This window comes from Nerophis lumbriciformis, linkage group LG04, assembly GCF_033978685.3.
Source record: "Nerophis lumbriciformis linkage group LG04, RoL_Nlum_v2.1, whole genome shotgun sequence".
NCBI classification, from domain to species: domain Eukaryota; kingdom Metazoa; phylum Chordata; class Actinopteri; order Syngnathiformes; family Syngnathidae; genus Nerophis; species Nerophis lumbriciformis.
In genome coordinates, this window is record NC_084551.2 from 11,950,244 (window position 1) to 11,976,007 (window position 25,764).

The 25,764-nt window shown below is 38.7% G+C and overlaps 1 protein-coding gene across 4 annotated transcripts in view; it reads right to left on the reverse strand.

Annotated features, from left to right (window-relative positions):
- Positions 1-25,764, reverse strand: part of ubr5 (ubiquitin protein ligase E3 component n-recognin 5) — a 69,943-nt gene that overhangs the window by 34,185 nt on the left and 9,994 nt on the right. For 2 of the 4 annotated variants that reach the window (XM_061948955.2, XM_061948947.2), the window contains exons 2-13: positions 11,718-11,762; positions 11,529-11,610; positions 11,174-11,250; positions 9,935-10,054; positions 8,906-9,188; positions 8,655-8,814; positions 7,925-8,077; positions 7,075-7,286; positions 6,822-6,938; positions 6,465-6,575; positions 6,186-6,340; positions 2,481-2,598 (exon numbers count right to left, since the gene is read on the reverse strand). In XM_061948955.2, coding sequence (XP_061804939.1) covers positions 2,481-2,598; positions 6,186-6,340; positions 6,465-6,575; positions 6,822-6,938; positions 7,075-7,286; positions 7,925-8,077; positions 8,655-8,814; positions 8,906-9,188; positions 9,935-10,054; positions 11,174-11,250; positions 11,529-11,610; positions 11,718-11,762 — 1,633 coding nt within the window. The remainder of the gene's footprint in view (positions 1-2,480; positions 2,599-6,185; positions 6,341-6,464; positions 6,576-6,821; positions 6,939-7,074; positions 7,287-7,924; positions 8,078-8,654; positions 8,815-8,905; positions 9,189-9,934; positions 10,055-11,173; positions 11,251-11,528; positions 11,611-11,717; positions 11,763-25,764) is intronic. The other 2 variants (XM_061948973.2, XM_061948965.2) reach the window with 1 other exon arrangement.

Consider the following 25,764-nt stretch of genomic DNA (forward strand, 5'->3'; position numbering starts at 1 on the left):
GTGGGATACCAATCAGAGGTTCATACAGTTCAATTACTAGTCGACTGAGAATTACTTTGAATGTTTAATGCAAAAGAACACCAAACTCACATTTTCTCAAACAACAACTAATTGCATATACCAAAAACACCACCATGTTGAAGGACTCAATTGCTGCCTTTGTTGACTATGATACATTATTGTGCTTTGTTGAATTATTTAACAGGTTAACCGTCATGTCTATTTTCACATTGCTAACATTGCTTTTCCTTCCTGCTTACACATTGATACTGGGATTAGTGTACCAAACTCACTGTACTGCTAGGCAAGAATTTAGGATAAAATGCACAGATTTTCTCATGTGAAAAGTACAGACATTTTAAATGAAGTTGCCTTAATTCTAGAGGTGTAGCGATTCATTTTGATAACGATTTGATTAGATATTTGTGGTTGCCGATACGATTCAGAAACAATATTTTTTGAGAACAATATGATACGAAAAAATACAGTGAGTTGAAATTGATTCAGTAACTTTTTAGCAATACAAATAAAGCAGTGTGACTGTGAAATAAATACTGGATACTGGACTCTGCAGGTGAAGTTTCATATATTCCTGTTATTTCTTGTAAGGAAATTACCGTATTTTCCGGACCATATGGCGCACCGGATTATAAGGCGCAGTGGGTCTATTCAGGTCTATTTTCATACAAAAGGCACACCGGATTATAAGACGCATTAAAGGGGAGTAAAATACATACTTGTGGTCTACATAACATGTAATGGTGATTCTTTGGTCAAAATGTTGCATATATTATGTTTTACAGACCATCTTCAAGTCGCTTTCTGACCGTTGTTCACATTGCGCCGTTTTGTGGGCGGTCTTATTTACGTGGCTCCACGTCTTTATACAAACACCATAATAATACTAATATAGTGAAGCAGGGTACGTCTGACTACGGTAGCTGTAATTCGTAGACAATCCATCAAGCGGTGCAGCTTCATAGCTTACCGAAGTCGTACCAAAACAATTTTGACAGATTTTTGAGCGGCGTGTGTAATGTTCTATATTCTCAATGGAACATTTAAAGTTTTGGTGTTTACTGGCGTCGTATTGCAGTCTCCACGTATCTCGTATTTGTGACTGTCATCTACTGGTCACACCTATCATTACACCATGTATCAAATAAAATAGCTTTGAGGTCGGTAAGCACAACCCAAAATTATTCCGAAAATTAGGCGCACCGGGTTATAAGGCGCACTGTCGATTTCTGAGAAAATTAAAAGGATTTTAAGTGCGCCTCATAGTCCAAAAAATACGGTAGGTATAAATTAATTATGGATACAAACAAGCAAGTACACAAATTAAATGGGCAATGCATTCACATCTTACCGGTACTTGATAATTCAACCTAAATTGTTGGTTGCACTAACAGGAGGAAACACTTTCTGCTCACATTTTAAATATTCAAACAACTTTCAAAAAAACTACAGTAAACAACATTTTAACAGTAGATTTACCTGCTAAATAAAGTTGCCTGATCCGGCCATACAATATCTGTTCTTTGCCCTGGTGTCGCCAATGAAAGACAGTGTCTCAGGTGTGCGGAAGCATGTATGCTCCGTCATACCTGTTAATAGTGTTAGCACCTCGCTTCCTAATTTCCATAGCCTCAGTCATTTATCTCTTATATTAATTTGTTTCTCATCAAATGACTTCTTGTGTTCCAGAGTCGGTGCGTCGCCGTAACTTGCTAGTGTCACTTCCATTGTGTCGGCCGCGTCTTCTGTGGTTTAAAGTTGGGTTGATTGTGTTGTGTCGTTTGTATTTATTATGGATTTTGCAATTGTGCTCTAGCTGAAATGTATGATATTGAAATGCCTGGCGGTGGCGAAGAAGAGAAAGTCGGAGATACATTGTCAAGACGCTTTCTTAAAAAGCGGTAAACTCGGAGTCAAAACACACACACATACATACATACATACATATATAGGAGTTGCTGTTCGTCACAACTTGCGTTTAGATACACTACACAGACACCCTAACTCTCGCGCGACTCCATTCATTCTACGTCACACACACAACAGCACCCCTTAAAAGGCACACAGACACGGATATCATAGATATTACACTAGTGTCTTGTTGCGCTTGTTATCTTTCTCAACCACCGAAGATATCCACAATTTTGGCTTTGATTACGCCACAAATGGGAAAGAAAAGTTAACGTTTAACATCTTTATTACTAAAATTGCTAAACTTCATACAAAGTCTACCACTTTGCAATGCAATGTTTCTCTTTTTCCAGTATTGATAAAATCGATGGATTCCCTTTTAAAATGATATTGATCAATATCTATCTCTTGAAAGGCAAAGTTGCCGAGCACAGATTGATATACCGGGTATTTGAAATTTAGGAATATACATCGATATATTGATGTATGGATCAATCGTTACACCCCTAATTAAGCCTAAAACCTACAAATTATAAACAGACAGCACTTACTTGGGTTCCCACTGTGATGTTGGGTATCAAGGAAATACCAGCACTGGACTTTGGCTTTTTATTCTTGGCTCTGGCCTTTTCAAGCATTTTCTTCCGCTGACTAAAAGGCACCACACCCCTACGGACACATGAGACATTGACATTTATGCTTTTAGTTTGTTGCTTTGCATTTTTGATTTTAAGTTACCCTTACAATGACATCAATATTGATGGTACAGAGACAGAGAGACAGAGAGAGAGAGAAAAGATCCAGGAAAAGATCATTATACATTATAAATTAATTTGTATTTGAGGACTTCAAGCCATGCACCTCAAGATTAAATCTCGCACGGAACTCCAGAACAATGGTGATCCACTGTTATGTTGTATTTCTTTCATTTCCACAAATTATTACACCAATAGTGGTCACCTCCTCACCATGCTTCTTGCTAATGGTCTTGTAGCCCAATCTGGTCTTGAACAAGTCTACAATCTTGCCAATGGTATGGGTGGAAGAGGCAGTACCGTACTTACAGTAGAGTAACAGACCGCAGTGTTTATCTTAGTACGTTTCTATAGGGACAGGACTGATCTGTGTGCTTCATGGGCACATGACTGGAATATGGGGCTCAAAATGTTCGCTGGTTGATACAAGAGCAAAAACGTATTTCCCTCATTAAAACCTAACTATCATTTAATGTTTATTTTTAAATTGTTTACATGATGTCTCTCAGTTACAGAAAACCTACTATATGAGTTCTGGATTGTTCGTATCTTTGTAATATGTGGACAGCGTGGCTCGGTTGGTAGAGCAGCTGTGCCAGCAACCTGAGGGTTCCTGGTTCGATTCCCGGCTTCCGCCATCCTAGTCATGTATGTTGTGTCCTTGTGCAAGACACTCATGATGGGTCGAGGGTAGGGCCTTACATTAGTGTGTGAATGTGTGTGTGAATGGGGAATGTGGAAATAGTTTCAAAGTGCTTTGAGTACCTTGAAGGTAGAAAAGCGCTATACTAGTATAACCCGTTTATGTATGTGATCAGTGTTGAAATTTAAATTGCATATTAAATAGTGATGCACGATAATGGACATTTGAACAGATATCGATAACCTTTACAACTGATAACCGATATCGATATAGTTACACAAATATTTAACAAGTCACACTTTACGAAATGTAGGCACTTTTACCAAAAATATATACAAATCAACTGATATTTTTCTACTTAAGTATAATTTGAGTAGAAATACATGTCCTACTATACTGCCATGCAAATAATTATAATCATTGTACAGGGCAAAAAGAAGTGTAATTTATTGATATATATTTCAACTTTTAAATGATTTAATTGAAGGACAACAAGCAACTTAAACATTCTGAACCAAAAGAACTAAACCAATAATATTCTGCATTGCAGTTAAAAACAACACCATAACAAGTCGAGTCACATCTCTTGTTGATTGACAAAAATAAAATCAATACAATATCCTTACCCGACAGTAATAAAATAGTGCAATAAGTGCCTTCTCCAAATACGGCATCATTCAATTGTAGAACAAAGAAATCAGGGTTCAAATAATAAAGTGCAGTTTTTCCCACTAAGAAATCATAAAAGGCAAGTACCTAAAGCCTGTGCCTCCAGATGAACAATGAAGTTAAACATAAACAATTACTCATTTTGTCGTAATGTTATTTACTCCTAAGGTCTATTCTTTCAAATTCTTGCCTTAAATGCTTTATCATTGATCCTGTGGCTTTAAATTAGCTGCGGACGTCGTTATTAACGCTAGGTCTCAGCGTAGCAGTCCTACTGCAGTCATAAATTTTCATGATGGTGAATTTTAAAGTGACATAAGATATGTTGTGTTGAAGATTTTTCCCCTCTTGGTGGAATATCTGCAGAAAAATGTTTGCAAACTGAGTAAAATGTCTTCTTCTGACACGGTAAAAAACATCTTGCTGTGTTTTTTGGCAGAGACCAGGGATCTTACCGTCGCAGGCGAATGATGATGGTCATTGACTCGTGGTTGAGGAAAGAGTTGTTTGATGATGGATATTAGAATGCATTGCGACAATCAGCCTAAGTGCATTGTTGCAGCTGGATGATTTTTGAGCATGCCATGCAATGTGCGTTTGCGAAACGCACAGGTGTAGTGTGCGACCTTCCTCGGGGTGTGTGGCCGCGGTGTCGAGAGCTACGGGATGAGAGGCTTAGGAGAGAGGCAGAAGCGTGCGGGCCTATTCAGGGGTTATAATACTTGGCTGATGGCAATAATACTTTTCCCCCCTAATATCGCGATTGACCGGTAGACTCCCAAAGATCGACTGTTTGATCGCTATAGATGGGTTGGCAACCCCTGGGTTGAGGACAACGATAAACACAAAGATGATAAGCCCTTATTATCATTGGCTCATTTTATCTGGATTTTTTCCCAACAGGAATTATTGATGTGACGTCATAATTGCCATTATCGGTGGAGAATTATCGGCCGCCGATATTACCGTGCATCCCTACTAAAAATGCCTTAAATGAGAATTGTTCAAATACAGACGTATTTCTGCAATTGTGAATATAATTACCGTATTTTCCGCACTATTAGCCGCACCTAAAAACCACAAATTTTCTCAAAAGCTGACAGTGCGGCTTATAACCCGGTGCGCTTTATATATGGATTAATATTAAGATTCATTTTCATAAAGTTTAGGTCTCGCAACTACGGTAAACAGCCGCCATCTTTTTTCCCCGTAGAAGAGGAAGCGCTTCTTCTTCTACGGTAAGCAACCGCCAAGGGAAGCACCCGCCCCCATAGAAGAGGAAGCGCTTCTTCTTCTACTGTAAGCAACCACCAAGGTAAGCACCCGCCCCCGTAGAAGAAGAAGCGCGCGGATATTACGTTTCATTTCATTTGTGTGTTTACATCTGTAAAGACCACAAAATGGCTCCTATTAAGAGACACGCGTACAACGCAGAATTCAAACTCAAGGCAATAAGTCACGCAGTAGAACACGGAAATAGAGCAGCAGCGAGAGAATTGAACATAAATGAATCAATGGTGCGTAGGTAGAGGAAGCAACAAGATGACCTGCGCCACTAAGACAGGGAGACAGCGCCGGACGACATACGCCAACATCTGCCAGTGGATTGTAAATGCCTGAGCGGATATATCGGTCTCAACTGTGGTCCGAGCTTTCCGGAAGGCAGGATTCACGGAACTGCTGGACAACAACAGCAACATTGACTCTGATGACTTCGACGAGACGGAGCCGGCCATTTTGGATGCCGTATTCGCCCAACTTTTTAATTCAGACACTGAAGAAGAATTCGAGGGATTTATGGATGAGGAATAATTTCAGAAAGTGAGCTTTAGATGTTTATTTTGTGTGTTGTGTGACATTAACGTTCGAGCAACGTTGAGTTATTGATGTTGCTATTGCTCTGCACTAATTTGAGTGTTACTATTTTTATGATTGCACGTTTGCACATTACATTTTGGGGGTGAACAGAGTTGTTAGAACGCTGGTTTGTAATATATTATTAAAGTTTGACTGACCTATCTGACTGTTTTTTTGACATTCCCTTTAGCGCAGCGTAGGCGCGGCTTATAACCCGGGGCGGCTTATAGGTGAACAAAGTTTTGAAATATGCCATTCATTGAAGGTGCGGCTAATAACCTGGGGCGGCTTATAGTGCGGAAAATACGGTAAGTGTAAGTTATTTTTCTCACCACCAGTAGAGGCTGTTCTCCAACTGTGCGCAAGTGTAGAGCGCACAGCAGTAGAGGGACACCATGCGTTCCCCCTGCAGTTCAGGGAAAGCTTGGGCAGTGTGCTCAAGCTTAGAGGCGACTGTGCTTAGTGTGTCGTCAACCCAAGTTGCCACCTATACAAGTGAAGACAGACACAGATTATTCATTACAAGTGTGACTGATTACTATGCCAAATATTACGACAGATCCCACAATACTAAGTCAAGAGGGTAAATATATACGCATATATATATATACCTTGTTGGTCTCTGTTGCCACTGTGGCTCTGATACTATTGGCAGACAATAAGGTGATCCTCTCATTAGCCAGACCGAGGAAAGACACACGTGGATGATGAATGGAAGGATTCTGAAGGGGCAGATGACAAAAGTTAGTTCTCAATTATGTAAGAACTGCATAAAACAAGACAGAATGCATTAACATCAGCACAGATAGTTGTAATAAATTGGGGAAAAGTGACAATTTTGTTTGTACTTCTCAAGGGTGGCTGACTGTATTGCAATCGTTCGCCCGCAGTTAGGGGAGGAATGTGGGACTTATTGACGACAAACAAAGTCAATCAAATGTTTATTTCGATTATATTAAATTTTTAACCTGGGCATTCCTGTAGGGTTCAGCTTCAGTCCATTTCCATTGATAAAGTTCTCCTTTGGAGCTGACAGCCACCAACTCAGAGAACATAGCCCCAATGCTGACAAACTTTACACCATCCTGAAGAAAAAAAAACATATTTAGCTATAGTTAGCATACACATGGATATACGTATACAACTTTCATAAGAAGATGTCCCCCATTTTACAGCGCATTACAGGCCGGATGCATTAAGCGATGCGTGTGCTCCTCATACCTTGTCCGGCCACCACTGAAGCTCCTCTCCAAGGGAGACAGGGCTCTGAACTGGGATGTTCTTCTTGTCCAAGCTGGTTTCTCCATCCCGGCTGGTGGATCCTCGTTCTGTATCGAACGAGGCCCCGTCCAGCCAGCGGCGCTCACGTAGTCTCAATACAGACTCACGCTCACGCAACAGCTCCGAGTCACGCTCTAAGGGAAGAAGGAGAACTGGTATGCAATAAGGTCACACCAGTGGGATAGAAGTAAGCCACTCTCTGGGAAAGACCCATCAATATACTTTGAAGCATAGAGAAAGAAATATGGTTCTTTAGAATTACAGCATTGCAAATAAAAGATTTGGTGCTGAGGATTGGTTGGGAGTCTCTATAATACTAATAATAGGTGAATCATTTTGCGCGCTCATATAGTAAAATGCCAAACAACGTGGATGGACAGAGAAACCATGCAATTGGTCACAGATTGGGACTGGGTAGCTTTTCTTTTTTTTTTAAGATAGACTGCCTTGTAAAGTTGTTTTAGTTCCTTTAAGACAGGCGGGCATAGCGGGCCTTTCTCAGAGAGCTCATATTTTGTACTACAGCCATGCACCATATAACACCAAACATTTATAGTCTACAACACCAAATACTCATTAAAAACCAAGAAGAGGAGGCTGAACGGAAAAATAATGAAGCTCAGGCCATTTGATTGGGTTTGCATTAATTTGCCTAAGTACCTCTTACGCAAAAGAGTTTACAATTATTTTTCAATGTAACTTGTTAATTGTTGTCGTTTTGGCTAATGGATTAAATCATTCTAAGCACTGAAATTTTAACAGATCCTGTGTTAATTTTTTGGTGAGTTACCTCTGGACGATCCTAGGCGAGACAGTGAGGAGCGTCGGAAAGAGGGGTATCCAAAGTAGCTTATGTCCTCCGAGAACATCGCATCTGCATCAATAATCACGCTGGGGTGGGCTGAATGAATGTCTGCATCCAACAAGGACATCAGGTCCTCTGCTTGGAAAAAAGGCAAAACAAGAATGGGAGAGTAACATCACTTTCAGACAACAAAAGTAGGTACAATACCTGAGTGTGTCGATTAGTGTGTCTACTCGCACTAAGGCAATTGCACAGTGTTTGGACCCACTTCACAACAAAAGTTTGGCATGTTTGGATGAACTACTCCGAGCTCAAGTTCAAAACACTTCTTTTAGCACAATTGGAATAGATGGCAGAAATGGCTGCCGCCCGTTTGCACAAAATAAATTGACTTGAGATAAGACTGCAAAGCCAGTCATTCAAATGCAAAGTCAGGGACATTTCAGGAATACCGCAGTGTAGAAGTGATGGGACAAGCAAACGAAGTGAAGCCTGAATGCTCAGTGTGAAAGAAGGCGAGCGGGGGCCACAAGAGCAAAGAACATTGTGCCTAAATACAGTATTGTACAAATGGCCTAGACATACAATTGTATTCAGTCCTTTGAGACATTTGTGATTAAGGGCTATATAAATAAACTTTAATTGATATTAATACTGCAATACAATGATTAAGTCCTAATTTTCTCTTTAAGTCATTTTTATTTTAATGACATACCTCCAGGGAGGTAGGACTCGCTGGCTGTGTCATCTCCATCATCTCCGTCTTCATCATCTCTGCTCAGCAGGTTGTTGACAGCCAGGTTGACGTCCAGGTTGGTTCTCTGGAGTTCCCGAATGATCACACTCCTGGACTTCCCTTGAAGTACTACTTGGGCCTGAGAATAAATAACATGAAACACCTAAGTATGCCAATTTGAGTTTACATTTGTTTTGTTATTATCAATTGTCACTACAGATCACTTTTACCTGGGATATCAGGTCTTCGGGTATGACTGAGGCTGGTATAACTGGTTGTGGCTGACTACCTAGAAGACCTGATCCCCGATCTCGTCCTGTACGGATCACCCTGGTCTGCCGACGAGAGTCACGTGCTGCTGTTGATGACCTGCCCGAAGTGCTTCCGCTTCCACCTCCTCCGCCGCCTCCACCTCCACTAGTTCCCCCGGCTGCTCCACCCCCTCCAGCTCCTCCTCCACCTCCACCACCACCACCACCGCTGCCTCCATTTACACCAGAGCTCCATCGACTCCTATAACAGAAAAACAAGAGGTAGCCAACGTCAGATACAAATGCCTGAAACATTGTCTGAAGCACAACAGCCCCAAAAAACATTAGGTTGAAAAATATTTAAACGGTCATGAGAATAATGATAGTATTCTAGATACAGCAATTGGACCATTATGCTCCTACCCTTTTTACTTGGCTTTTTGTCAATATAACTTGATGCCATCCCTCACATACTCTCATAAGCAAACCTAATTGCAGAAGATGTCATGCTGGACAATCATAATTGATACGACAGCCCCTTTTGGAGGGCGAGATGAACATGGAGTGAAAACAGGGTTGGGAGAGTTCAGGGTGTAGAGGGGTAGTTTATATGTGTTTTTGTATATGTTGTGTAAATTAACAGAAATAATTTGGAAAGAAAATTCATTAATAATGTATGTGACAACATTTCTATTATACGATGTTTGGCTACATTATAATACAAGAGGAAAATCCAATTATTAAAATACTTGAAATACATGAGTCATGTATGTCGATTTACAAAACAAGGTGGTTTAGCTGTAAGGATTGAAAAATAATGTGTGAGGGTTATGTCCCAATGCATATATATTCAGCAATACCATGTATTAATGCACCAGCAACACACTGACTGACGATTGGTGAATATACTGGAGGGTTCTATACATAAGGTGTGGCACAAAATCTGACAGGGACTGTCCACACATTTTTACAGGACCACTTGTCTCCGTCAATTTTGCCAGAACTTACCCAAGGGTGTTGCCTGCTAGTCTGCCAAGTGTGTCAGAACCAGAGAGGAACCAGGGTGGATCACTGGTCCTGCCTGGCCTGGAGCTCCTTCCTGTTCCCGAACCAGTGCTCAACTTTGAACTGGAAACAAAAGATGGGAGATGAGTTACCAACCTATAAGTGTCCCAGAACTATTTTTGTTCATTTCAGAAACTAAAAGCAACCCATGGGTTAATGAAATTACACCCCTTGGTTCGGGATTTGTTTTCACTTAATAATATAGAGTTTAAATCAAGGGGTTTGCTGGAGACTAGCATGGCAACACCCTTGGGAATCTGAATTGGCTACAATTTGCTCCTCCTCCAAGACTTTCTGTAAGTTCTTGGGGTTTTGTGGCTGAGACTACTTTCTTCAATTTCAAGACTTCTAGTCATATAATGTCTGTGTCTTTTATAGCAGTTAAAAGTAAGTGTTTTTTTTTACCTCATACAAATAAATACTGTGATAAACTTTGCAAAGCAATAAACTAATACAAGAATTATACAATATATTTTATGTCAGACTTGCAGAGGTAAATTCAAAGCTGAACAGTGGCTCTAATACTTTACACAAAGAAGAAAGGCTCATTAAAAAAAGTAAACAAGCTGACAATTTACAGCTGTTCTTAGTCTATGCTGTAGGGAAAAAAAAAACACTTGACCAAGACAGTTTCTAAATTTGATTTTAAAACTACCACATGTTCGCCTGGATAAATCAAAAAACATGTTTTGTGAAACGGTTTGAAATGGTGGTTGTGTTTTACAACCTGAATCGTTGCATTTTAAAGAACAAAAAACATGGCAGTAAATTGTGGCTGCCAACAAAAAAACAAAAAATGACAGAACAACGCATGCTCATAGTGAAGGCAAAAAGATACATGGTATGAAATAAATTAAATGTAAAAAACAAAATAATCCATAAACCTTTTACCATTCATAGAGCATTACAAAATCACTGTTGGTATTGCCAGTCTATAGGGTGTCTGGTGTTATACAAAAATCTAAATGTGTTTAAAGACACAAGAAAGTGCTGATGAAGTTCTCAAAACAGTGGCAAGACATGACAACTTAGCATTATTCGGTACAACTGACTATTCGAAGAACTTTGGTGCAAAGGTTTACAAAAAAAAAAAAAAGTACTTCTTATAAATTAACTTTCATAAATTCAAAACAAGATGCCTTGGAAAGCTATTTATCAATAACCAAAAAGGAAATTCCTTACCCATCACTGCTATCCGGTTTGCTAAGCTCCAGGCGATCAGGCTGGACAGCAAAGCTGATTCGACACACACGTCCGTCCTAAAAGACACATTTATATACAGCATATATCAAATTTGACATGAATAAAAAAAAAATTGCAATATCCTCAAATTGGGTCTTGAAGTACACTATTGATAGAACATTAGACTATTGGTTTTGGATCATAAGATAGCTATTGCAGCGACGTGTGTTTTGATTGCTTATGATTACAATTACTACAGCAATATGAGGGACTTAAAAGATTTGATGAAGCCAATACAGCAATATACATAATTTTATGCAATGCACATTAAATTTGTAATGTAAGGAAGCCTTACCTCAAGAAGAAATCCAGCATGGTTAGGCCCAACAACACACTGTTTCAGGGTGGCCTGCTCCAACAAGCTAAGATGTGGATGACTGCAACAACGCACAAAAACAACTGACGGTTATTTCGGAACGTTATCAGTAGTTTAAAGCTATTCATCAACTATATCCATATCAAATTACAAGATTGACAGACTCACCTATTGAAACTATATTTGTTTAGTTTCTCCGACACTTCACGTAGCCTGTCAAAAAATGATAAGATAATATGATCAAAGTGTTCAGCAACTACAATTGACCAGTACAAAATTTGTTTACAGCTGATGAATATTAATCCAGTCCTAGAAGCTTGCATGTTTCTGAAGAAGATTTCACTTGTTTGTTTAATCAGTCATTGCACCCAAACACATTTTATCTTGGTTAAAGAGCAATTGAAAATACACGAGAGAATGTCTGGTAAGAAACTTATCAGCATAATAAATAGGGATCTACCGACTATTGGCCAGACCGATTATCAGCAACGATTACATTTTTTGCCAGGAATTTCAGTTTTTGTCCTTCCTTCCTGGAGTTTTCCTCCCGTTTTGTGTGTTTTCAATAATGTAGCGAGTTGCACGACAAGCCTCCGTTCGCAACACTTACAGTGTGGACTCATTAAAGGAGTGCGGCAAGTTTTTATGCATATTCAATCAAATAACGTGAAAGAGATGGATGCTATGAAGATGACAGAAAATATATTTCTTCCAACTTTGTGGAAATTTGACAAAAAGGAAACTTCTATAATATGTAAAGAAGAGCAGGCAGCAGGTCACATGTTTTGTAACATCCAGGAAGAAATCATCTCAGTCATCTTGAAAAATATCTCATCGGTCAGCTACAGGAAGGAGCCCAAAATTGTGTATGTTAAATGTTTGCCATATTTTGAAATCATATATTTCGTACCAATCATACCATATTGAGAAATCATTGATGGAAATTGTGTTAAACATTAAAGTTAAAGTTAGTCCTCAGCATTTGACCCATCCCCATGTTCACCCCCTGGGAGGTGAGGAGAGCAGTGAGCAGCACCCTGCGCCGCGCTCGGGAATCATTTGGTGATTCCAACCCTTGATGCTGAGTGCCAAGCAAGGAGGCAATGGGTCCCATTTTTATAGTCTTTGGTATGACTCGGCCGGGGTTTGAACTCACGACCTTCCAGCCTCAGGGCGGACACTCCTACCACAAGGCCACTGAGCTGAACATATGCATGAGTAATTGCTATGAAATGGAAAAGGACTAGGATTGTAAAATATTAGCTTCTTCCTACTCCTTTTTGGACATATTGTAAATAGAAATGAACATATGTAAAATATGTGCTGTATCATATTGAAACTGTATACATCCATCCATCCATTTTCTACCGCTTGTCCCTTTTTTTAGGGTCACGGGGGATGCTGGAGCCTACATGTTTGAAATAAATGTTTACCAATTAACCAACCAGTATTTCATGGTCTCTCACATTGAAAACCTTACAATGTGCTAAAAAAAAAAAAAATGTACACAATTGAGTAAATAGCAAATTGTTGTGACGTAGAAAAATCACGTTATAATTATCCCAGGAGATTTTACATATCTTATGTAATAAAGGTGTTTGTGAAATTCCCTGATGTTGTTTGGTGCCAAATTAACCACAACATTAGCGCCACATTAAACATTATGACGCTACTGGTCTGACTTTTCCTTAAAATAATGTTAAAACAACTTAGTCTTGTCCAGCTGTTTACTGAATATACTATTCATGTTTAAATAAATGTTACTGTAAATAAAATATCGCCTTCAAATATCAGTTATCGGTCTCCTTGACTACTAATAATCCGTATCGGCCCTGAAAAAAAACATATTGGTTGAGACACTCCTCAAATTTCACAATTTACCCAAACTTTGGCAGGAAGAGGTGATGGAGGTTTCAAAATCCGGGCAGAAAAGGGTGTTAGAAAAGCTGTTGTGACATCCTTTAATGAGACGTAATTTGAAATGAAATAACTTAAGATAATACAAATGATTAAGAAATACTACTCATGTATTTTAGGACAAATGTGTTTTTATTCTTTATTAGTGTCATTTTAGTTTTTTCTCATGATCCATCCATCCATCCATTTTCTACCGCTTATTCCCTTTGGGGTCGCGGGGGGCGCTGGAGCCTATCTCAGCTACAATCGGGCGGAAGGCGGGGTACACCGTGGACAAGTCGCCACCTCATCGCAGGGCCAACACAGATAGACAGACAACATTCACACTCACATCCACACACTAGGGCCAATTTAGTGTTGCCAATCAACTATCTTTTAAATCTATTTTTCCATTTATTTGTACATTGTGCCACGGGCCACGTTCCAAAATTTTTTAACACCACTGGCGTCACCAAGAAGACAAAGTGTTACAAACAATGGAATACGCTTTTTCCAAGGTTTTGCACAAGCAATGCACACTCACTGAGCTTGTACAGCGGATTTCATTACATTTCATTGACTAAATATGTGCTAGAATCAATATTGTCTCTAATGTGGCAGTTGCGCACTGCTCCCGTGTCCTCTGCACACCAAAAATCTATGTAGTGCACAAAATCCAAATCCAAAATCCAACCTAAACTCTAAACAAAATAAACACAATTTATCATGTACCATTTTGCAACGAAACTCTATATGAGTGACAGCTGACAACAATTGATCACAAAAGGTAAAAACAATGACATCTGCTGAGGAAGAGAAGAATGTGGTCTGCATCAACAATCATTTTATTGAGCAATACTGATTATTTTTGTCCGTAACCACACCAAAAAAAACATCAGCAACAAAACTACATCCAGTACAACTGGTCACTTTCTGCCGTAATGACATCAAAACAAACAAAATATATGTCATAATGACAGCAGCTGCTCTCCCTCTTTCATTTGCGCCAAAAGACGCACACAGCCAGTGATGTGTTCAACGCCACAAAAACAATCGGACAACTCTACCACCACACAAACTGCAACTGCCAGGTTGTTATACTATCATGCGGTGCGCATGTAATTAACAGCATGCGGTTACATGCTGCATGCTAGCTATTAATTTTGCTGAACAAAACTACAAGTACACAGTCCCAAATCACATGTGCTGATTTTAGTGTCATGTATTAAGAATGTTCATTTATGGGTATTAATATTGAAATGTTCTTACAAGATTACATACATGCTGAAAAGAACTCAGTAAGGTTCAATGTGACTTTATTTGTACCTAAAGGTAGATTTGTTTGGCAGTGTAAAATGGAGACTGACAGTTGCAAATACATTAAAATAAACAAAAGTATTAATACAAAACAAATCACAACATGACGAAGTACTCAACATGCTGTCTGGGACCAGAAAAAGAAGAAAAAAAGTCACATGAACAATAAAAAGAGTCAAAGTAAAGTTAATAAAAGACAATAAGATAACATTACCAAGAATTAATAAATAAATAAAAATAAATAAATATGTGCAATATAGCTATAATTTGCTTAAAAGAATAGTTGCGGCTGGAATAAAGCTGTTCCTACACTGAGATGTTTTGCATCTTGGAAGCCTAAGCCTCCAACCAGACAGGAGGAGCTGGAACTCCCCATAAAGAGGGTGAGAGATTTTTGCAGTAGTTAAATTGGCAATCTGTTGTACCTGCCTGGGTTACAGGAACTCCAAACTGAGCTCGGCCAAACCAATAAGCAGACTTGACAACTTAAATATCTGGCTTATGATATATTTTAGACACAATTTGTACACTGTATCCCATGCTTACATCCTATTGTGCAAAATGTTAAAGTTTCAATGTGTACAAAATTTAATCTTTGAAAGGGGTACAGACATGTCTCAAATCCCACCAAAGTAGGACCCCCACCCTGACATGCAACATACAGCTCATAACAAACACTATTTTTTAATTTCACTGTCAGTGAGCCAAATTATTTATTATACAAAAATAATATACTGGAAATCTATGCTGATCTTTGTTTATTATATTAAAACATTTAACTTGAATCAGCTTTGGGACCGGTGTGACGCTAATGTTGCCCACATGTGGTCTAAGAAATGCTCAAAAAGTTTGTGCGTTTGCTCAGAAACATGAAAAATTAGGGAGAACATTGGCTAGAATGCGTTCCAACTTTTGTTCATAATCAGCTGACGCAACTTTTTTTTAATCAATCATTGTGGTAGCGTCACAGTGCATTAAGCAATGTTGAAGCAGAGCATCCATTTACTCAATGGGGGAGCATAGAGTGGGTTGTTTCACTGCAACCAAACTAAACAGTCATTGGATAAATGCAACTTTTTTTCCTGCCCACAGACAACGAGCGTGTCTGGAAGTGAATAGGCTAGACCTCGGCTGACCTAGACACCGGGTTTCCGCATGATGATTGGATGATCTGTTTGAGGCTGAATCCCTTTTTGATTAACAGCAAAATGAGAGCAAAATGAGTGAATCAACGATCTTGATGTATAAACCACTGCCAAAGCATTTTTCAACTTGAATTTCGTTGTGCCGTGCTAATAAAAATAATTACACAATCCTGTAAGTGACATTTTCTTTGTAAAATCTAGCTTCTTTATATATTTTATTTGTTACTGGAGACTGTACTCGTGTCTGGAGAGTACCCGGTAGCTGAAAATTAGCATCTGTCACGTAAAAAGACCAGCAGCTGCCACTGGTATTTGGCCTGTGTTACATTGTCGAGTATGCAAATTATACAATGACGCCACACCCATAGCCACCCTGATGCGTGAATGCAAGAAAGTATGTGACAAAATTAAACATGTTATATTTTTGGCATTGAGTATCGAGGATGAGAGACCTCACTTGTTGCTTGCTGGGCCAAGGTTTACACTGTTAGGCATTCAGGTTATATTTTAATGTGGTTTAATATGTCTACTGTTTAAGTACTGTAGAGGACATTCTGGAAAAAGTGCGTTATTCTTTTAGATCATTTACCACAAAAAAAGCAACAACCATGCATAATTGTTCAAACCTGCTTTATGCAAAAACTATGTATGGTAAATATTTAAAAAAAAATCAAGAAGTTTAATCAAACAAAAAAAAAACCTTGTCATTAATCAAAACAGAATTGCCAGCAATTGGCTGCTTAACATCACCGCCACGGTGGCAGATTTTTTTTTAAGTTAATGTGTCCGTTTCCACTGCCAAGAAACGGCACCAACATGGCGGTGACGTTCCGCATCCCTGCGCCAAGTATATACAGGGCTTCTATTATTGCCGGTTGCCCCAAAACGGCGGCTCAATTTAGCTAAAAATCTGCTTGTGTTGGATAGGAAGTCATGCAGAAACACAAAGTAAATTATTCGGTTTCTATTCAAGAAAGAATTGTCCGTCTTCAAGACGGATCGTATTTAACACTTTGAAACTTCCGAATGGGAGGGGACGGACATTAAGTCAACTTTTTAAAGGTTTTCAGATGTAATTTCCTCTTGTTGACACTAATGGATATACAGGCATATCCCGGGAAGCTATATGGGGGCCTGTATTAAATACCAGCTGATACAGGGGCCGGGGAAGCAGGGGAGTGGTTTGTAAAAGTAAAATTAAATGTGTGTGTGTGTGTCGTCTTTTCCACGGGTCAAGTCAATTTAATGCCGCCACAGACGCACCTGCCTGTGGGTATTGATGGCCGGCAAAGCTGGAGACATTCCGCAGTGTTTACTTTATCACATGATTCGCGGATTTGCGATATCTCGATGCACGGCGCAGCCGCAACACAGCAGTGGTAGGGATTGCCTAACGACAGATAGCGGTGCCGTTCTGTGGAGGCTATGTATCGCTAGCGTCGTGCATCCTGTGGAGATCAACGGTTACAGTAGGCTTACTATTAAGAACGGTGATGACATTACAACACTAAACAGTTGCTGCCAACCTGCCACCTTGTACTGCCCAATGCTGAACTGAACAAATGCAGTCATCTGATCTGAATTCACCACATCCAACCAACAGCTGTGTTGCTGTGTTTAGCAGCGTCATTTTAGATTTAAAAAGAGATAAAAATAGCTGAATGTACAATGACAAAGTGTGTTTAATAAGCCCAAATTTGGGATGTTTGTTTCAAGTAATGTTTAGTGTGGTTAAAGACTAGGGTTCGATAACGTGGCCATTTTCACAACTCGATTGAAATTTAATTCATAAGGTCAGAGGGATTAATGATATGAAAATTTCATATGGTTGTCACCAAAACTATCACTTTTATTATAGCGGTATTGTTGAATGTGCTCAACCAATACTTATACACACACTGAAATCTTTTGACCAAGATTTACTAATTTTTTAAAATACCGGTAACTAAAATACACTGTTACAAAACCTCCACTATTTTGCATGTTTTGTGTTTTTTATGCTTCACCGATTGTTCGTCTTCGTATTTTTATCTGTTTTAATGGATAAACTTTTATTGTTTTAAATATTGTCGCAATTTAAGATTCATTCAAAGTACCCGTAAAATGGAAAAACCAGTAGCCTCTATATTGAAGCTATTATCAGATAGATCTGATTTATGACACCAAAATACTTAAAGTTTGCGAGTAAATAGATATGATCAAAATAGTATCAATCTCACAGAGATTCCCGAGCCATTTTGAGAGATAATGAGCAAGCCAGTCACGTGATCCGTGACGTAGAGTTAGGAACCAGGCATCCCTTCCCCATCAGTAACAATGCAAATCATGCACTTTGTGAAAGCCAACAACAATTACTTTGGGAAAATTATGATCCAGAACCTTATATTTTATACTCTGAACACAAGGAGGATGAACAATAAGTTTTAGAAGCCGAGTGCTAAACAGATGTAGATTTATTGAAACAGTATAGCATCCAGCAGCACTGTTATGTGCTAAACAAACAAACTAACCACAACAAACCATAATAAAACAAACACTTACTGTACAATTTCCACTATGGCTGGGATGCCGTCTGACGGGACGCTCACATAATCGTGTTTACATGAAGAATAATAAGCCTCACGAAAGGCTGCAACTAGTGTGTCTTTTTTGCCTCTCGGTCCATGGCCAAGTGAGAGATGCATGAGTTATAATCTAGAATGAACTTTTAGCAAGTATGCGATGAAGCAGAAGCATCCACCGGCTCAGTGTGTCAACAATAGCAGCGTGAACTAGCAGTAGCTCACTGCCATCAATGCTTTGCTAAAATAAGCTGTCTGCGTTAGCGCTTATATTAACAATATTGCTCATATTTGGTAAATGTTAAAAATATTTGTATTGTTGTTTGCATTTTTTTAATAGTCTGGGAGTGGTAAGCAATCATAGCTTCACCTAAGTCACTGCTAGTGTTAGCACAAACTAGCAGTGTGATGCAATTCTTAATTGACTAGTGTCCGCTTAGATATCTTTTTCTCAAAAAATAACTCCTCAATGAGCTTGAAAAACCCCTCTGCAGAAGCTACCAGGCTCGCCCCGCCGCACAACGCGGTGAATGCTGGCTGTCCTTTTTAAACTTTTCTAAATACCCACAGCTCGCATTAAATTGTGCTTTTGTACTGGTTACAGCATGGTAACTTCCGGACATCAAGTAGCCATGTAAATGATGAGCCTTTTTGCAAATGATCACTTCCGAAATGTTATCAACTGCTAGCTGGTTCTCATCTATCCACACAAGCAACAGCTTTTGGACCTTGCCTTGCACACTCTCTCAGTCCTTGCAGAGATATTTAAACCCTTTGGCAAAGTCAGCAACCATATTGACGTCCTTTTTTTTTATCATGGTTGCAACTATGAAAAGCAAAAGATGCGTGGGCAGTCCTTAATATAATGGTAGGGGAAACATTGAATTTGCAGTGTTCTTATTCAGGTGCTCATACTTGGCATAGGCGAAACTATTTAGGATGTGACAACCTGAACAAACCAAATCAACCAATCAAATAAGGTATGATGCATGTTTGGCTCTGGAAAGTGGCTGTGTCACTTCTGATCAAGACTACAAATATCACTGATATGAATACATTTTTCTTATGGCTTAAAGTAGAGTGACAGAATCATGTACAAATGAAATGAGAGCAGAATGGATAAAGAAGATGAACTGTGCATGCACATACACTTATTTCCAGTGAGATTTTAATGTAGTACAGTACATAAAGCAAGTAGACCAATAAGAACACACTTTGCATCACACACAGGATGCATTTCATACAAAATAAAAAGCTGTAATCCTGCCCAGCTGTTTGACACTGAAGCTGTTTGCCTTTTGCTAGTTTGTATATTTGAATAAATAGGTCAACCAAGACAGGGCACTATCTATGGCAGTGGTTCTCAAATGGGGGTACGCGTACCCCTGGGGGTACTTGAAGGTATGCCAAGGGGTACGTGAGATTTTTTTTTAATATTCTAAAAATAGCAACAATTCAAAAATCTGTTATAAATATAAATAAAAACCTATCTTTTTTTCCAAATAGTTCAAGAAAGACCACTGCAAATGAGCAATATTTTGCACCGTTATACAATTTAATAAATCAGAAACTGATGACAGTGCTGTATTTTACTTATTTTGCACTGTTATACAGTTTTTCCTTGCCCGTATGTGGGCTTTGTACCGAGGATGTCGTTGTGGCTTGTGCAGCCCTTTGAGACACTTGTGATTTAGGGCTATATAAATAAAGATTGATTGATTGATTGATTGAATTGAATAAATCAGAAACTGATGACATAGTGCTGTATTTTACTTCTTTATCTCTTTTTTTCAACCAAAAATGCTTTGCTCTGATTAGGGGGTACTTGAATTAAAAAAATGTTCACAGGGGGTACTTGAATTAAAACAATGTTCACAGGGGGTACATCACTGAAAAAAGGTTGAGAACCACTGATCTATGGCATTGGACACACACACACACACACTCGAATGTACATTATATGTGTCAGGGTTTCCCCTCGATTGCCAAGATACCTGTAGCGGAGGCATGGTTAGGGTCGTGGTCACCATGACATCACATAATTTGCTATTATATGATTTTCTTTAAAAAAAAAAAACAATAAAAAAATGTATACATGCATTAAAAACAAATCTGTTATTAATCAGTATTAACATATGTTTATCGTTTTGCCATATTTTCAATTGCTGATGCTTATTGTACAATGTACTTTGTTGAGAATATTTTAAATGTCTAGAGCAGGGATTTTAAAACTCATTTTAACTAAGGGGCCGCATGGAGGAAAATCTATTCTCACGTGGGCCGGACTGGTAAAATCATGGCATAATAACTTAAAAATATAACTACAACAACTTCAGATTGTGTCCTTTGTTTTACTTTGGCCCTGAATAGAACAAGCACATTCTGAAAATGTACATATCACAAATAATCGCAGTGTTTCCCACACATTCATTTATTTGTGGCGGCCCGCCACGAAAGAATTACGTCCGCCACAAATGGATTTTTCGGCTTTTGACTCGCTCGACCGCTCATAAAAGCAATGGGACTCTGTCTGTGAATGTTGCTTGTAGTTACAACTCCGGTGCAGTAGGTGGCGGTAACTCCGCCAAATACGAGGGTAATATAGGTTATAGCTGCATCGCTCGCGGCTCGTCATATATTTAACGTTAATCCGCGATTTCACCGAGCGTTTCACTGACGGTGAGCAGCCTGACGCTGCTTCATTAACACCGCCGCTGTTTGACTCGGGGGCCGGGGCAGACGCACGTAGTAACAGTCACGTGTTACCATACCGACGAGCTAACGTGTCTAGGTTATAACCCTGTTGTCAATAAACACACGTGGAGACGGTGCTTCAGATACTGCTTTAATACTGAAGATAATTGTCCACTGTCCACTGCAGCATGTGAATGCAATGAAAATAATAAAATCTGAGCCAACCAGCTGTTAAAATGTTGTCCAGGTTAATGTTTTGGCCATTAAAGGCCCTTCATTTCAAGATTTCAACTGTGATCTGGCTTTAAACAGGTGGCTGACCTGTTCAGATGGGTATAACTGCTACTGGTCAAATAATGTGAAATAGCATTTAATTTTACATGTATGCAATGCCATTTAAATGTAATTATAGAAAATAATAATAATAATAATAATAAATACTTTGTAGTGTTGTAAATAGTCAACGGGAAGGATTCTAGTAAGATATAAGCCATGAGCACTACACAGCCAGAAAAAAACCTAGGCAGGACAAGTAAAAATATTGGGGCAAGTAGATTTGAGAAGTCAGGCAAGTAAAAAAAAAACTTAACGTTGAACCCTGCATGTGTTGAGCTGCTGGTTAGACGGCACTGTACATAGAGCGCTTCTGCTCGTTAGTAATACATTCTAATGTTGGATGTTCACTCCTTCACACAGATGAATATATAAAAATATTTTCAACGGCCGAAAAGGGCTGGACTTGGAGAGGAGGTAGGCCTACAGTCCGGACCACAGGTGCGACCTGTTCAGCAGCAGCAGGAGGAGGAGGAGGAGGAGGTTGACTGACTGTGGCAGGACACCTCTGCCTCTGTTTCACTTCATGTTGCTGGTAAATAATATGGTTGTAGTAGTAGGCTAAAGTTAAATTATTTAGTATTCACTAATTAAAGGGGCAGAGCTTTAAGAGACATTTTAGCTTTTATATTTTATAAGATATATTTTTTGTAAGAACCACAATTAATAAATATATTTCAGTGAAACACTAATTGTTCAAATATGTTTATAAATATGTACATAAAGTGTTGTAATTATATTCCAACTCCGCGTTCTTCTTGGTCATCGCCGCTGCCGCCACCACCCCCCGCCCCTCGACCACACCACCACAAATAGATGCCTGTCCTGTGGGAAACACTGAATCCTCTTGACAAAACACTTCAAATTGCCCACAGCTCCATCTGATTGTTGACTCAAACCACTCACCGGTAAGAGGCAGAGCCAATCAGAAGCCGAGGTCTTTTGCAGACTACTGTAACTCATGGCGGAGAAAGTATATGGAAACAAAAAAACTCTCCCAAAATTGTAATAAACATCCCAGTCCTCTACATCAGTGGTCCCCAACTACCGGGCCGCGGCCCGGTACAGGTCCGTGGATCGATTGGTACCGGGCCGCATAAGAAATAAAAAATAATAATAAAAAAAACTTTTTTTTTAATTAAATCAACATAAAAAACACAAGATACACTTACAATAAGTGCACCAACCCAAAAAACCTCCCTCCCCCATTCACTCATTCACACTCATTCGCACAAAAGAGTTGTTTCTTTCTGTTATTAATATTTCTGGTTCCAACATTGTATAGCAATATAAATCAATAGTCTGCAGGGATACAGTCCATGGGCAAAACAGCAAAGCAGAGTTGTCGCGCCGGATTTGCATTCCTGAAATATTTTGTATATGCTGCTACAGTATATGTGTGTGTCTGTGGGTTTGTGCATAGGCTGCTTAATAATGCATAACAATTAGGGGTGTAACGATTGATAATGGCATTGTGTTTATATGTATGAGTGCACATGTGTACCTTGTTTGAGTGTTAATAAAGAAATTGTGATATTTAAGACATTACATATTGCTAAAAAAAACAAAAAATTCTATGCTACTTATTTGTTTTCATTTAGTAGCACCGGTGCTACTAGTGAAAAAGCTAAGCGTACAGCCCTGTGATTGCAAAAGCCACAACAAGTAGGAAATGACAATGTTTTAAAGCCGCAACACAACTTTAAGCCACAAAGACGTGACCGACAAAACGGATGTGACAGCGGAGGAAGTTAAGGCGAAGCACCAGCTTTTGGAACACAACAACGTGAAAGGTTGTTTCATCAGAAACAAAAATACAAGAGATGGATCAAGGGTTATGGAAATTAGGAAGCAAGGGGCCAACACCATCAACAGGGATGAGGCGGCATACTTGCTTCCCGCACACCTGGGACCCTGTCAGTCATCAGATTCTGTATAGCTGGGTCAGAGAACTTTATTTAGCAGGTAAATCTACGATTAAAACGTTTGTTAATGTAGCTTTATTATCTATGTTGGCCCTGCGATGGCTGTACCCCACGAATGCAGCTCAAGCACCCCCCACGACCTCAAGACGGACAAGCGGTAGAAGATGGATGGATGAACATTTCTTGAATTTGAAAATGAAAGCAGAAAAGGTTTCCTCTTGTTAATTCAACCTAAAGTGTTGGTTGCACTTCATTCAAATAAGATGTGAATGCATTGGCCAACAGTCACACTGCTTGATTTGTTTTGCTAAAAAGTTATTGAATCGATTTCAAATTACTGAATTATTTCGAATCGAACGTTCTAAAAAAAAATTGTTCCTGAATCGTATTGGCAACCACAACTAATCGAATCAAATCATTAAAACGAATCATTACAGCCGTAATAATACAAAACTGGAGTGTGGATTGTTACGATCATACCTTGAAAAAGATGTTAATAATGTAACCTATGATATTTCTACCTAAAAAATGCTTTTGATTATCTGTACATTACGTTTTGTACTTTATATCGCAGCATGACAAAGTCTTGGGAACTTTTTTTTGTAATAAAGTGTAATATTGATCAGCCTGCTAATAATCTGCCAATGTCAAAACTTGTGAATTTAGAATAATTTTGTCAATCACAGGTGACGTTATTAAGGGATACATATTATTTCAGCTTGTTTGTTTGGCAGGGATACACAAATTTCAGGGGTACAAAACTTCAGGGAGCTATTTATTATTAACTCATGGCACTTTTAGTTTTAGTTTGTTTTTATTTACTTGTTTTTAAATAAACATTCTTTAGGCATTCAAACAAAGCTAAGTGTTGGGGTTTGGAATAATACTGTAAATTAATATCAGCTCCAAATATCGGTTATCGGCATCCTTCACCCTGAAAAATCCCTATCGGTCAATTTTTAGTAACAATATATCTTGTATATTCTAAAATGATTAAATGAAGTATGTATAACAATGTTGTGGAAGTTTTGTATGAATGTTTTATACTGTTATTTATTATTGTTGTCCACACACTGACTAACATACACATACCATTTACACTCCGTATTCATTCCATTGTGTATGCAAAAATGTTTTGCTGTCAAAAAAGGGTTGTTTATAGGTTTCTCTACTCGGGAATGTGCTCGCATCATGTCACATATTTAAAATGTCTTCTTCTGAGAGAACATTCTGAAACCTATTAAGTGGTAAGATTGATTTTAAATCACATACTTTAAAAAATATTGACTTATTTCAACTTCTATATTTTTTATTTGTACGCTTATAGATGTAAACAGTCCCTCAATTGGCTTGATCTTCTTCGCCTGTGAATAACATAGTAACAAGGAGCGTGTTGGTCCCTCATGGGGATTGATGGACAGTGAAAAAAACCTAATTGCAAAATTTACAATAGCGATTAAATTCGTGATTTTTACATTTCATTCATTTAAATACATAAAACAGCTAATTTCCTCAGTGAAAGAAGTCATGTTACTGTCAGTCAACATATTCTTGTCTCAAGTTGCAACACAGCAGCATGCAATAATCTACGTTCGAAAATATTTATTACACCGTCTTTGGCTGCTTGCCGTAGCCTCGTCCACCTGTTTCAAACTAAGTTGACAGGCCTCATACTGCTGTCACCAAAGAAATTCCTTCAGCAATTTTACACTGTCACTGTGAAAACTTTTTGTAGATCCTTCACAACAATACTGCACAGTAATACAACGCATATGGTGTTATTTATAAAACACACGGACTGCATCGGCTGCAGCGCAGACAAACTTGCTGTTTCTGTAAACACTTTTGACATGACACGAGGGTCAACACGAGGCTCGAGCCTCAGCCACTTGTGGTTTGGTTATTGCAGTAATTAAAACCTCTATGTCGATTATTGGTGTGCACAGATGACTCACTACATGACAGGGCAACGTAGACAAACTATGAAGAACATAAAAGGTTTACAAAATTAAGTTATGCATAAAAATGATTTTCATTACCAAAATAAGACAGTAATATGTGAAACTAGGGATGTAACAATATGAAAATTTCATATAAAGGTTATTTATTGTCTTCAAAATTATCATGGTTGTTATTATCATGGTATTATTGTTAAATGGGCTCAAAAAGTAAAAGTAAAGCCATATCATTTTTATTTCAGTGTTTAAATATGTTTATCTTTTTTCGTTTTAATTTGTAAGAGTTTGTGTTTTTTTAATGATAATGACAATAACGTGTGATGGGTGCGTCGCGTCCAGTGTGTGTGGCGTCACACAAATTCACTTCCTATTGTCATATTTCTTTG